This window comes from Carassius auratus, unplaced genomic scaffold (assembly GCF_003368295.1).
Source record: "Carassius auratus strain Wakin unplaced genomic scaffold, ASM336829v1 scaf_tig00046954, whole genome shotgun sequence".
NCBI classification, from domain to species: Eukaryota; Metazoa; Chordata; class Actinopteri; order Cypriniformes; family Cyprinidae; genus Carassius; species Carassius auratus.
Genome location: NW_020527008.1, coordinates 87,501 through 102,457, shown reverse-complemented (window position 1 = coordinate 102,457; position 14,957 = coordinate 87,501). Strand labels below are relative to the sequence as shown.

The window sequence follows — 14,957 nt, the reverse complement described above, 5'->3', positions numbered from 1 at the left end:
GCGTTCCTTCTGGAGTAGAGATGACAAGCATTCAGGTTAATGATTATATCTGAGGAGAGAGAAAGAAGGTCTGGAGATTTCCGTGAAGAAGCTGAAGGTGTGACAGAATGAACTAGTGGAAAATCTGGCGCAGTTTTATCTGGATCACTTCGATATTAAACACAAGTAAATATTATACAGACATCTGAAACAATCTGGGCAGACGTTTCAAAAATTTTATATATATATTATATAATTATTATTTATTTATTTTAATATTTTATTTTATTATTATTATTATATATATATATATATATATATATATATATATATATATATATATATATATATATATATATATATATATATATTAAATGACAAAAACCACAGAATTACTATAACTACATTTAAAATGAAAAACAAAATATTACATAAAAAAATTAATAATAAAAAATATCTGCAATAACAAAATCACCAAATTAGTTATTTAGGATTTTATTAAGCAATTTAACATAATTACAGACTAACTGTCCTTAAGAACATCACATGCTTTAATCTGGCTGAACTTTGACCCCTGTTGTCACTCTCCGGACCTTTAGTGCAGAAAAAGCTATGAGTGAAGGTCAAAGGTCATTTTAAGATCACAAAATACAATCTGTCCAGACGGAGCTGAAACTGTAATGTTCAATGACCAAACGCTTTTGAAACTGATTTTATAGCTTTAATTATACATTTTCTAAGCAGCAGCTTGACTACTTCGAAGAATCAAACGTATTTAACAACGTTCACAGATTCCACTTTTTTGTTTTATTGACTTTTTGTGTCTGCAAACACAATCAGGAACACGTGTGTATAGAGTTTCTGAACTTCTTAGGAAAACAATGGGGTTAAAACGTGCATTGATTGACCAAAACATAACATATTAGGGCTCAGGGTAATTAAAAAGCAAACAATTATACTGTACATTCAATAGAAACATATACAGGTGATATATAAACAGCACCTCAACTTTTGTTTCTTACTGCTTTAGGTTAGTGTGTCTTTGATGAAAACTATAGAAGATGACAGTATTGTTTGGGAATCAAGAAACCAATAAAAAGTGCATAAAAATCCCTAATATTACTGTAATATTATTAAATAGCACTTCAAATGTATTGATTTTTGTTAAAGAATCCAATAAAAAGAGCTCCCCCCAGAATATTACTTTAATTACTATACTTTAATTATTTAACAGCATTTTCTTTTCTTTATTTATGATCAAATAACCAATGAAACTGGACATTTTTCCCCAATATTGATGCAATTATTATATTTAATTTAATTTTCTTGATTTTTTTGATCAAGAAACCCATAAAGAGGCGCACACATTTTTATTTATCTAAATAACAGAATATACATTTTCTTGATTTATAAACAAGAAACAATAAAAAGTGCACATTATCCCCAATATTATTTTACTAATATCAATAAAACTATTATACCTTTTATTTATTTAACAACATTTACATTTTCTTGATTGATGATCAAGAGACTAATAAAAAGTGCACATTTCCCCCCAGAAATTGTTGTTATTATTAAACTCGATTTAATTTTCTCTGTCTGTTTTTCTTTATTTATAATTTCTGTCATGTTGCAATTAAATGCATATTGCTACAAAACTACAGTTTAAAAAAAATGCATTAGTCAGAAAATATATTTTTGTTATTTTTCGTTGAAAACATCAAAAATTATTATGAAACAATCTGAAAATCAGACTGATTTCAAATGGTAACTAAAATTACAAACATTTTAACCAACAGGTGATTTAGAGCTGCGCTTAATGGCCATTGCATTCAAAGATCAATCTGAATATCTAAAAATAATAATAAATAAATTACTTTTTCGGCCATTTCTGTAACAAACACACACATATTTCCATTGACTTCTATTGCTTCTACACACAGCTATGTGTAAATACTACACACACATTAACCCTAACAGAACCGGTTTGCACTAGAAACTTCATTTACATATTGTTTTTAAAACTGGAAATGGAATCCGTGCAGGAAAAGACTCTATTAAACTGCGTTGGGCGTCTGGTGTTTTAGCTGATCTGACGCTCCAGTACTTTGTGGATTTCGGTGGTCTCGGTCCTGAATCCTCGAACGCCTCGGTCTCTGAAATTGGCCAGAATGGGACGCAACCTCACGCCGTCCGCCGGCAGGGATCCCTCGATAGCTTTACACAACTATAACACACACCAGAGCCAGAAATAGACAGCTTGGTTATACTTATGTTCGTTCATATCATTCGACCGTTTTACAAGAAGCCTCTTCTGCTCACCAGTGCTGCATTCATTTGATCAGATTCAAAATAAAAGTTTTTGTTAACATAATATATGTGTGAACTGTGTTTATTTATAATGCATTTATAAATACACACACATACAGTGTTTACAGTATATAAATAAAACTTTTTCTTAAATATATACACATGCATGTGTTTGTATTTATATACGCATAATAAATATACACAGTGCACATATACTAGATTACTGTATGCTAACAAAAACTTTTATTTTGGATGTGATTCATCGTTTGACAGCACTAAACAAAAATACAGTAAAAATAGTATAATATTATTAGAATCTAAATCAGCTGTTTTCTGTGTGAATCTGTGTTAAAGTGTAATTTATTTCTGTGATGATCCGCTGTATTTTCAGCATTTGAAACTGGAATGTGCTGTAACATTATAAATGTCTTTAATGTCACTTTAATGATTCTGTGGATGTTCAAGGTTGACCTATAATATCAATAAAGGAGCTCTTGAACGTCATTTCTGTGTGATTGATGAACTCTCACCTCTTTCAGCGAAACGACTCCGACAAGTCGTCCGATGCTGGTGACGTAAGCGTAATCCAGGTTCAACACAGAAAACATGGTGTGAGTCTGTCCGAGAGGAGACAATACAGATGTTAACTGGGGAAATCAGAGCAAACCACGTGTTTCTTCCAATTCTCAAATAAAGTTTAGGGTTTTATGTGACATTCTGCATCATTAATAACACATTTACTGAAATTAACTCCAGAAACTTGACTCATCATTATAATGACGTCACTATTTTGTCTGCAGACTAGAGCAAAACACACACACACAGACACACAGACACACACACACACACACTCTCTCTCTCTCACCTTGTGCAGTGAAGTGCGCTCCAACAGCTGGAAGGGGGCGGGGTCAATCTTGCAGTTGTTGAAGTTCACCTGCTCGTCAAGCTGTTGCTCCTCCCACTCCTCGACCTGCACTCACAGCCAGAGATACTGTACGTGTGTGTGTGTATGTGTGTGTGAGAGAGAGAATGTGTGTGTATGTGTGTGTGTGAGAGAGAGAATGTGTGTGTGTGTGTGTGTGTGTGAGACAGAGAGTGAGTGTGTGTGTGTGTGTGTGTGTGTGTGAGAGAGAGAGAGAGAGAGAATGTGTATGTGTGTGTGTGTGTGTGTGCATGTGTGTGTGTGTGAGAGAAAGAGAGAATGTGGATGTGTGTGAGTGTGTGTGTGTGTGTGTGTGTGTGTGTGTGTGTGTGTGTTTGAGAGAGTGTGTGTTTGTGAGTGTGAGTGTGAGTGTGAGTGTGAGTGTGTGTGTGTGTGTGTGTGTGTGAGTGAGTGTGTGTTTGTGTGTGTGTGTGTTTGTGTGTGTGAGTGTTTGAGAGAGTGTGTGTGTTTTTGAGAGAGTGTGTGTGTGTCTGTCTGTGTGTGTGTGTGTGTGTGTGTGTGTGTGTGTGTGTTTTTGAGAGAGTGTGTGTGTGTCTGTGTGTGTGTGTGTGTATGTGAGTGTGAGTGTGAGTGTGAGTGTGTGTGTGTGTGTGTGTGTGTGTGTGAGTGTGTGTGTGTGTCTGTGTGTGTGTGTGTGTGTGTGTGTGTGTGTGTGTGAGTGTGAGTGTGAGTGTGTGTGTGTGTGTGTGTGTGTGTGTGAGTGTGAGTGTGAGTGTGTGTGTGTGTGTGTGTGTGTGTGTGTGTGAGTGTGAGTGTGTGTGTGTGTGTGTGTGTGTGTGTGTGTGTGTGTGTGTGTGTGTGTGTGTGTGCGAGTGCGAGTGTGAGTGTGTGTGTGTGTGTGTGTGTGTGTTAAAATGTCCTCACCTCTTGAAGTATCGTTTCATCATCCTCTGTGTCTGGGTCGTCCTGGAAAAATATGGATACTTTTTTTTTTTATGGATTTATGATTTAATAAAACCTTATTATCAAAAAAGATTGATGGCTTAAAACATTAACAATTAAATCATTTTTAAAAAATGTAACCATATGATATTTATTAGATTTTTTGCCAAACAAATTGCTGCATAGCATGAAGAAAAATGGTCATAATCCTTAATAAATTAAGTTTTAATAATTGTATTATTATTATTGTTATTATCATCTCAGACTAGTCCATATCCCAATTTGATTAATTGTACAGACCTACTTTTAAATAATTAATCCAAAAATATACAAAATTCTATGATATTATACTGTAAATTAAATTTGTATGACTTGATATTTTCCACAACACAGAAATCACAGAGATCTACATATGCTAGATTTATGCATATACTTACAAGTTTATTTGCATTATTACGAAACAAAATGAAATAAAAGGTGCACACTTCAAAACGTTCACTAGAAACGTTTCTAGAGCACATAAATGTGTGTGTGTGTGTGTGTGTGTGTGTGTGTGTGTTGGATGTCTCACCTCCATTGCCTTAATGTCAGGACGAGAACAGAAGAACTTCTTCAAGCTCAGGCCAGAATCATAAAGACCTGAACAGAAAGAATAAAATTAATCCTTATCAGTGCATGTGCTATGAAGTAAGTAATTTATGCATCTCAATTGAAGTTGCAATAATAGCGTTTAATTGCAGATTTGACAAACTATCCAGCTGATATTTATGTTTGCGCATTAGAGAGTGTCGACGGATTCTTTTACAATGTGTTTTTACAGCATCGAGCAATTTAGCCATTCACAGAAATATCTGTTGGTGTTAAATTACGATAGAACTTTCTGATCATTGTGCTGTGTAGAAAGCTTCCCTAATTATAACGTAACTTTGTGAGATCATAAATTAACATAGCATTTAACATAACTCAGTATTACTTGTAATATCTTTCTCATCGACAGACGGCTTCTTCAGAGGTTCAGTGGACGCCGGATCAGTGAAAGTGGATGCAGACTCTTCTGTGGACGTCTATAACACACACACATACATAAATCCATAATCAGCACCTAGATATTTATATAACTAGATATTTGTGATGCAAATCAGTGGTTGCAGCAGTAGAATAATTTTAAAGTTACATACATTGTAAAAAATAATACATTTAAAAAACGAACAAAATACTTTTGTAGTTAACATATCTATATATATATATATACAAAATTATGGATGGTAGTTTAGACTGAATTAATTGCAGAAAAATAAAAAAGAAGACGACTTTCAAGCTGTACTGCCCTGAAAGCACTTCATATTTTATTTTTAGATTTATTTTTTCAATACTTGTCTACATATCTGTAGTTTTATTTATATTTTATTTTTGGTGTGTTGTAGTTGTCTCTGTGTACTGAGGGTTTATGTCACTAATTATATTTGGCAATAAAGCTTTTTCTGATTCTGATTCTGATTAAAAAAACATCTGTTCTTATTATAATAGTCAAACGTTCACAGTCAGACCTGGAAGTGAACATTGTAGCTGAAAGGGATTGTGGACGCATTTTCCTCTCGCAGGTTCCGTGATCGCTGCTTTAAGAGTGCAAGTAACTGAGCACGCTCAACTGAACCCAGCAAGAGCATCGACTCTGAAAGACGCAATGAGATCAGACAGAAAGTTCAGGAAGAGATCAGGTAAATACACACATCACATTTAGTTCATATACTGCTGGCCTGCAGTAAAACTGCATTCCTGGTGTGAACTGTACATGTCTAGAGATTTACTATCTAAAATTTGTCTAGCACTTTTGACAATATACACAGTTTCAGAGCAGCTCTACAGGGAGATTTTTTTCTAAATGATCAAAACAATAAAAATATTTTAAAAGTATGCACACTTCAAAACGTTCACTAGAAACTTTTCGAGAGTGTGTGTGTGTGTGTGTGTGTGTGTGTGTTGGATGTCTTACCTCCAAATATTTTTGTAGTTATATATATATATATATATATAGATGATTTACAAAAATAATTACAAAATATATCCATGCAAATAATAAATTACATTAAATAAATAACATTTAAAAATAATTACAATTAAAGTAAATTTTATTTTTAATAACAATGAAAAGTAAGAAAATACTAAATTCTTATAATAATGTAATGTTGATTTGATATGTCCTTTCAACAAAGCATGTCTCGTGAATATTAATTAGGTTACATGACAGTCCCTAGCAATGCCCACATGAATTTATTGTCACGGTTGGGTTTGGGAAAACACAAAGAGAGGGTAGATCCAAATGCAGGTAAGGGTTTTTATTTAAACAGAGGGGTAACTACAAAAATAAACAGTCATGAGAGACAAACATAACCAAAAGAGGGAACCGGATGAAACGGGGAACTCGGAAGAATGAGAAGGTAGAGGAAGTCTCGGGGGAACGAGAGCATGAGACACATAGGGTAAGGACTCCATAAAGACGACAGAGAAAGACAGCTCTATATAGGGAGACTAATGACTAAGGATAGTCAACACCTGTGCGATTTAATTGGAGTGCAATTACTGTGACGACATGACCAGACAAGCGGAATTAAAGTGCCTATGGTGAAGTGCCTAAGGAGAAGTGCGCTCACTAGGGGACACCCAGGAAACAGAGACTGATAGCGTGACATTACCCCCTCCCCTACGGAGCAGCTACCAGATGCTCCACCTGAAACCCCGGAAAACCCAACAGAAAAAGAGGTAGGAGGGAGGTGAAGCGGAGGCGGACTAGGGGGAGGGACGGAGGGTCAGAAAACAGAGACAAACAACCAGGTGAAAAGGAGAGACAAAGACAGGACAACCAGGTAAAATGGAAGAAAAGAGACGGAACAACCAGACGTGATGGAAAGGCAGAGACAGGAAGGTGTAACACAAAACAAGGAGTCCAGGAGGGTGGTGGACCGGCGGAAGGAAAGAGGGGAGGGACGGAGGGCCAGGTCCAACGGAGGAAAATAGAAAAAACAAAAAACAAATGAAAACAAAAACATTGGTAATTGGAAGACATTAGGTGATGCCCACCCGGGCGGAACAGAGGGCCATCACCCCCATGTGGTCAAAGCAGAAGCCCCCCCAGGGCGGAGCGGAAGGCCACCACCTCCACGTGGTCGCGGCCGAAGTCCCCCAGGGCGGAGCGGATGACCACCACGTCCTCTTGGTCACCGCCGGAGTCCCCCAGGGCGGAGCGGATGACCACCACGTCCTCTTGGTCACCGCCGGAGTCCCCCAGGGCGGAGCGGATGACCACCACGTCTTTGTGGTTGAGGCCGGAGTCCACCAGGGCGGAGCGGAAGACCACCACGGCCTTGTGGTCAAAGTCAAAGCCCTCCAGGGCGGAGCGGAAGACCACCACGTCTTTGTGGTCGAGGCCGGAGTCCACCAGGGCGGAGCAGAAGACCACCACGTCCTCATGGTCACCGCCGGAGTCCCCCAGAGCGGAGCGGACGACCACCACGTCCTCGTGGTCACCGCCCGAGTCCCCCAGGGTGGAGCGGACGACCACCACGTCCTCGTGGTCACCGCCAGAGTCCCCCAGGGCGGAGTAGAAGACCACCACGGCCTTGTGGTCACCGCCTCGGGAACTGTATCAGGCACCGCCTCGGGAACAGCATCGGGCACCGCATCGGGCACCGCCTCGGGCACCGCATCGGGCACCGCCTCGGGAACCGCATCGGGCACCGCCTCGGGAACAGCATCGGGCACCGCCTCGGGAACCGCATCGGGCACCGCCTCGGGAACTGCATCGGGCACCGCCTCGGGAACAGCATCGGGCACCGCCTCGGGAACAGCATCGGGCACCGCCTCGGGAACTGCATCGGGCACCGCCTCGGGAACTGCATCGGGCACCGCCTCGGGAACTGCATCGGGCACCGCCTCGGGAACTGCCTCGGGCACCGCCTCGGGAACTGCCTCGGGCACCGCCTCGGAAACTGCATCGGGCACCGCCTCGGGAACAGCATCGGGCACCGCCTCGGCCTCCGGAACAGCAACGGGAACCGCATCGGGAACGGCTTCGGTCACCGCCTCGGCCTCCGGAACATTAGCGGGCACCGCCTCGGGAACAGCATCGGGCACCGCCTCGGGAACTGCATCGGGCACCGCCTCGGGAACTGCATCGGGCACCGCCTCGGGAACTGCATCAGGCACCGCCTCGGGAACTGCATCAGGCACCGCCTCGGGAACAGCCTCGGCCTCCGGAGCAGCAGCGGGCACCGCATCGGGAACGACCTCGGCCACCGCCCCGGCCTCCGGAACAGCAACGGGAACCGCATCGGGAACGGCTTCGGTCACCGCCTCGGCCTCCGGAACAGCAGCGGGCACCGCCTCGGCCTCCGGAACAGCAACGGGAACCGCATCGGGAACGGCCTCGGCCACCGCCTCGGCCTCCGGAACAGCAGCGGGTACCGTCTCGGCCTCCAGAACCGCAGCGGGCACCACATCGGGAACAGCATCGGGCATTGCCTCCGGAACAGCAGCGGGCACCGCATCGGGAATGGCCTCATGGACGGCAGCCGCCCGCTCGGGAGCGTTCTCCGGGTCCTGAGGAACAGTAGCTGCCTGTCTCCTCCTCCGCCCTCTACGATGGAGAGTCGGTGGCGTTGAGTCGGCCATCTTGTGCTGTGGTGCTGGGCTGGCGGCCATCTTGAGCTGTGGCGCTAGGCTGGCGGCCATCTTGGGCTGTGGGGCTGGGCTGGTGGCCATCTTGGGTTGTGGGGCTGAGCTGGCAGCCTTGTCTGGAAACTCTGGTGTGGTTGTTGCATTCCACTGAGCACGATGGTGCAGGTAATTGGTAAACCCCCAAAAGTCCAGGATCTCTAACCCCTTCATCTCCCATTGAGGTAAAGGATCATCCAGGCAATTATTAAACCAATCCTTTAGTGCTGCATCATTGTAACCTAACCCGACTGCCAAAGTCCAAAACAATTGCGCCAGGCCACCCACCTCCCTTCCTTCTTGATGAAGGGTGGTTAAGTTCCGGACTCTCCCCCTCCGTTCCTCCATGGTGGCTGGGGAACCGATTCGAAATCTCACACCGCTGGATCTAGGCATGATGGAGTCCTTCTGTCACGGTTGGGTTTGGGAAAACACAAAGAGAGGGTAGATCCAAATGCAGGTAAGGGTTTTTATTTAAACAGAGGGGTAACTACAAAAATAAACAGTCATGAGAGACAAACATAACCAAAAGAGGGAACCGGATGAAACGGGGAACTCGGAAGAATGAGAAGGTAGAGGAAGTCTCGGGGGAACGAGAGCATGAGACACATAGGGTAAGGACTCCATAAAGACGACAGAGAAAGACAGCTCTATATAGGGAGACTAATGACTAAGGATAGTCAACACCTGTGCGATTTAATTGGAGTGCAATTACTGTGACGACATGACCAGACAAGCGGAATTAAAGTGCCTATGGTGAAGTGCCTAAGGAGAAGTGCGCTCACTAGGGGACACCCAGGAAACAGAGACTGATAGCGTGACATTTATCAAATATTAGGAAAATAGGAAATAATGTGTGTGCGTGTGTGTGTGTGTGTGTGTGTGTGTGTGTGTTTGTACCTGCGGACTTCACCAATGGCAGTGTTTTCAGATTTCCTGAGCGTAGGATTTTGAATATGTCTCGGTAGTTGGAGTTCAGCGTGATATAACAAACTTCTCTTTTCATAAAGTCCCCCACATGAATATTATGCTTACTACAGAAAGAGAAAGGTAATTGTGAAAAATGGACTAAAAAGAAAACATGAAAAATACACTCTAAGTGTTTATTTTACTGCACTTTACCTATTGCGTCCGTAGATTACAATACAGATCTCAGTTTAAAGAGTTTTTTCTCCACTTCAGCAGCACTTACACACACCAAAACTTAGAGTTTTATCCCTCTCTATATTCTGACGGTTTTTACTGAAGGGTTTGTTCATATATTAGTTACATGCAATTATAGAGCTTTTTATTCCTAAAAATATGGAGAAAATGCATAATTTTTAAAGGCAGTGAGTTTTTTAATCCACTTTAGCAGCACTTACATACACCAAAACTTAGAGTTTTATTCCTCTCTATATTCTGAATGTTTTTATAGAGAGGTTTGTACATATATATATTACATTGAATTATAGAGCTTTTTATTCCTAAAAATGTAGAGAAAACGCATAAGTTTTAAAGGCAGTGAGTTTTTTCTCCACTTTAGCAGCACTTACATACACCAAAACTTAGAGTTTTATTCCTCTCTATATTCTGAAGGTTTGTACTAAAGGGTTTGTTCATATATTAGTTACATGCAATTATAGAGCTTTTTATTCCTAAAAATATGGAGAAAATGCATAATTTTTAAGACATTGCATTTTTTTTTCTTTACTTTAGCAGCACTTACATACACCTAAACTTAGAGTTTTATTCCTCTCTATATTCAGAAGGATTTTACTGTGGGGTTTGTTCATATATCATTCACACTCACTTACAGAGCAGTTTATTTGTAAAAACATGGTGAAAATTAGTTTTTCTTACTGTTGACATGATTTTCTGATGTATGGAGTGATAAAAACTAAAATCCAAAATCCTCTCAATAAAAACCTTTAACAAAATTAAAAAAGAATTTTGAACCTTTCTTTATCTAAAATTCTGATTTATTTTCTTGAAATAATTGCAAATGAGTGCATATTAATTATATAATTCCTCATTTGCGTATTTAAACATAACATTTCAGAAAACTTGTAATACAAAACATTTGTGGTTCTTAATATAAACAATCAAATTTGGAAGTATGGTGATTTGTTTATATTTGGTACATTTTTGATCCTATTCATGTTGCCTCAAACTCAGTTTATCAAATACAATTTAACTGCCTTTATAAAATGTAACGCTTTTTGTTAAGTACTTGTAATGTGCATGCTGCAGTATAATTTTAATGAGTTAAACCTGAGAATGCTGTGTAAACTACAATCAAATGTACTCTATATATTTTTTGTATTATGTACACTTTAAAAACACGACCAAAGTGTTTACGAAACCCTTGAAAATAAGTTGAAATAAACTGCTAAGAAAAGTTTTGGTGGTGCACAGGATGAGTGAAAATTGAAATATAAAAAAAAAAGTTTAATTGTTTGGACAAAGACTCACTTGCGGTGGCCCCAGCTGAGCATGGGCAGGTAAGGCAGTTTTTTTATGCGGATAACTTTGTCGTAGATGGACGGCTGAAGAGTCTGCGAGATCATGTTGGCAAGAATCACAGAGATGAGGATGGGCAGAGCGTAATTGATCTGACCCGTCAACTCCATCATGATCACACCGGTTGAGAGCGTGTGAGTGACTCCAGCCGTTAACGCTGCCGCTCCTACACACAGGAGAGAGTTACTACTTTTTAAAAGCAAAGTCAATGCTTAATTTATGGATAGTATTCAGATGTAATGGACGTCTAGTTTCTCACCTACGACAGCATACACTCCGGGCATTATAGGGTATATGTGTCCATCCATGTTAAAGCCATTTGGAAACAATGTGGCCAAACCTTCACCCACCAAACGTCCAAACGCAGCACCTGAAACACACACATGCATTCCCTTTAATCTCAGATTCATTATATGAAAAGATACTGTTAAGAATGACTGATTTAAAGGTCCGTTCACACCAAGAATCATGACTTAAACTGCAGATCAAAAGTTTGGAATAACTTTTGAGTTATTCAAATATATCTTAAGTTCACATCAGCACTTTAAATGCTCCAGCTCATTAAAGTTGAGTGATTTCTGATTGGCTGTTAATTTTCTTATTTTTCATCGGCTGGAAAAAAATCACTCTGAATGTCATTCCAATAATATCATTCTAATGTTTCATTATTGTGATAGTTGTGGTGTGGACATATTTTGGGGGATTTTTTAATAAACATACGGTTTTAATTATTATTATAGTTATCATCCTTGGTGTGAACATACCTTAAAAAGGTGTAAATGCACCAAAAATATATATATAATTATAATTTTTTTGAGAAAGCACACAAACACATACCAATGACAAAAATGGGAACGAAGGAACCACATGGTATAGGAAGGGTTATAGAAATAGCAGACATCCAGAACTACATAACAGACAAGAGTAATGCTCATTAAAACAAAACACACACACACACACACACACACACGCAACTGCATGATGCATCAAAAGTTAAACATTACATGAAGTCTTTAAAGCAAACGTATTTCTGAATAAAGAAGAGTTTAGTTTCTTTAGTTATAGTTTGAGGACAAAACAGTGTGTCTGTGTATATTTACCTTCATGATGACGAAGATGGAGAGAATGATGAAGACGTTAGCCTGCGGATGTTTCCAGGCGGCTAAGTGATCGTCATGATCAAAGTCTGCTACGATGCCATGATTTGACCAGGTGCGATGATCAAAAAAGGAAATCAAGGATTCCCTTTGTGTAAGCTATAAATGGTGAGGAAATGATGTCATAAACAAAAACATCTTTAGACTTTCATTTAAAAGAATAGCATTGCCAAAAATGAACATTAGTTGAAAATGTGCTGATCCAATATAAGTTTGTTTCTTCATCAGGTTTGTCCAAATGCAGCATTGCATCAGTGTCTCATCAATGGATGCTCCGCAGTGAATGGGTGCCGTCAGAAATAGAGTCCAAACAGCTGAAACAAATCCAGCATTAAGACGTTTTAACCTAAAATATGAGTTTATAATCCATAATAACACTTCCTCCAGTGAAAAAGTGCATCTGCTGTTGTCTCTCACAGATTAGTTTAGATCTGTTTAAACGCTGCTTGATCTGTGCAGATTTCTCTCCTGATTCAGACCAGAACATGTCTTCACTGGAGGAAGTGTTATTCTGGATTATAGACTCTATGTGTTTGAGTTAAAATCATCTTAATGCTGGATGTGTTTCAGGTTTTGTCTTCTCCAGATGTTCACTGATGGACTGGAGAGCTGTGGATTATTGTGATGTTTTTATCAGACTCTCATTCTGACGGCACCCATTCACTGCAGAGCATCCACTGATGAGACACTGATGCAGTGCTACATTTCTACAAACCTGATGAAGAAACAAACTCATCCTGATCTCAGATGAACTGAGAGTGAACACATTTACAGCTGATTTTCATTTTAGGGTGAACTTTTACTTCAGAAAGACTTTGGCTTTCACGTTTCATTTAACTGCTAATTGTGCATGTACTGTATTTAGATAAGGCATGCTATTATAGTGTATGACTACATTCGCTGCTAATGGAGCATTTTATTGCCTCATTTTCAATGACTGATTAATTAGAGAGAACCAGTCAGTGTATGAGCGAGGACTGAAGTGTCATTCTCTATTTTAGATGAATGCATGTTGTTGAATAATGAACAATGATTAATGAATGTCATCTGTTATGGATTTAACAGACCGGGAAACCAGCACGTTTTGTGTAGTGTGTGTGTGTGTGTGTGTGTGTGTGTCACCTGTCCAGCCATGAACTGCCCAAAGCCCAGAGGAAAAGTGAGCGTTGAAATCAGCACAGAAACCAAAGCAGAATACAAGAAACAGCTAGAAACAAAACAAATAGAGTTAAAAGCATGAACACTGGCATGTTTGACTGGTTATTAAAGAGAAGACACAGCGCAGACAGCAAATGAAGTTAGTTATATCATCATCTTTTCCTTGTTCAAACAAACATTTTAGCTTCCGCTGTAAGAATCCCTTACTTCTTCATGAGGAAGCTGTTGGTGGCTTTCTGCTTCTTCACAAACAGAGTAATCTTTCCATACAAATACACAAAGAGGGCACCGCCAAAGCCACATACAATCCTGCAGAGAGAAAACCTTTGTGCGTTAAAGACACAAACCATGTGTTACAGTGATTATACCACAGTCAGCTGCTTGTAAAGAGTATCTCTGTTGAGCTTTCCCAAGAACTGTTTTTTTTTTAGTCTAAACATCTGAAAATTCTGCTTGTGTCACAAAACAAACTATATTCTCACGATACTATACATGCAAGCCTTAATAGCAATTTTTCTTTTATTTTGTGTGCTACTGTTATGACTTGCACACCTTTAAACTTTATGCATATGCTATCTTTTCATTTTATACTTTTTACTACGCTCCTTTCATTTCTTTACAACTATTCTGAGAATATGCATTCCTGATATATCAAATAAACACAAAGCAATGGCAAGTAAAACATTTAATTAAATATGAAAAATATAACATACATACACACACACACACACATACATATATAAATATATATATATATATATACACACACACATATTGTATGAATAAATGTAACTACAATTAATAGACATTAATCTGCATTTAGTAAAACATTCAAGTGAAAAAAAGAGGGAGAACCAGTGTTATTATCGGTGTCTAAAACTAAAACCATGAACACATTTAAATTATAAAAATAAAGTCAAATAAAGTGAAATAAAGTAAAACTGATTCCACTTTTATAAAAAAAAAAAACTAGCTTTATTTCTGCTAATTGTAAAGGCAACATTTCTCAATTTTATTAGGTGTAACTGAAATTAATGAAATAATTAATACTGAAATAAAAAGGTATATATAGACAGATAAAAAAAGTAACAAAAATGTAACTTAAAATTCAAATGAAAACAGAATTTTTGTAAAAAAATAAAAAATAATAATAAAAAAATAAAAATAAATAATAATTAAATAATAATTCAACTTTAAAAGCATCTCAGTCATATTAAAACAGCACTACTGACCCCATCACAGCGAAGACAGGAATCTCCTTCAGGTCAAAAGGAAACTCCAACCTGTATTTCGTTGCATAAAGAGCCATAAGAGTA

General features: G+C 39.2%; 1 protein-coding gene across 1 annotated transcript in view; it reads right to left on the bottom strand.

Annotated features, from left to right (window-relative positions):
• Positions 1 to 1,404: 1,404 nt before the first annotated feature.
• The window catches only part of LOC113088741 (chloride channel protein 2-like), a 21,248-nt gene continuing 7,695 nt past the window's right edge, over positions 1,405 to 14,957 (bottom strand). Inside the window, exons 9-23 of the mRNA XM_026255809.1 lie at positions 14,874 to 14,957; positions 13,849 to 13,950; positions 13,606 to 13,690; positions 12,427 to 12,582; positions 12,164 to 12,233; positions 11,586 to 11,696; positions 11,279 to 11,492; positions 9,725 to 9,858; positions 5,662 to 5,786; positions 5,088 to 5,178; positions 4,686 to 4,753; positions 4,097 to 4,138; positions 3,155 to 3,259; positions 2,820 to 2,906; positions 1,405 to 2,206 (exon numbers count right to left, since the gene is read on the bottom strand). The exon at positions 14,874 to 14,957 is cut by the window's right edge and continues 1 nt beyond it. Coding sequence (XP_026111594.1) covers positions 2,063 to 2,206; positions 2,820 to 2,906; positions 3,155 to 3,259; positions 4,097 to 4,138; positions 4,686 to 4,753; positions 5,088 to 5,178; positions 5,662 to 5,786; positions 9,725 to 9,858; positions 11,279 to 11,492; positions 11,586 to 11,696; positions 12,164 to 12,233; positions 12,427 to 12,582; positions 13,606 to 13,690; positions 13,849 to 13,950; positions 14,874 to 14,957 — 1,618 coding nt within the window. The 3' untranslated portion in view covers positions 1,405 to 2,062. The remainder of the gene's footprint in view (positions 2,207 to 2,819; positions 2,907 to 3,154; positions 3,260 to 4,096; positions 4,139 to 4,685; positions 4,754 to 5,087; positions 5,179 to 5,661; positions 5,787 to 9,724; positions 9,859 to 11,278; positions 11,493 to 11,585; positions 11,697 to 12,163; positions 12,234 to 12,426; positions 12,583 to 13,605; positions 13,691 to 13,848; positions 13,951 to 14,873) is intronic.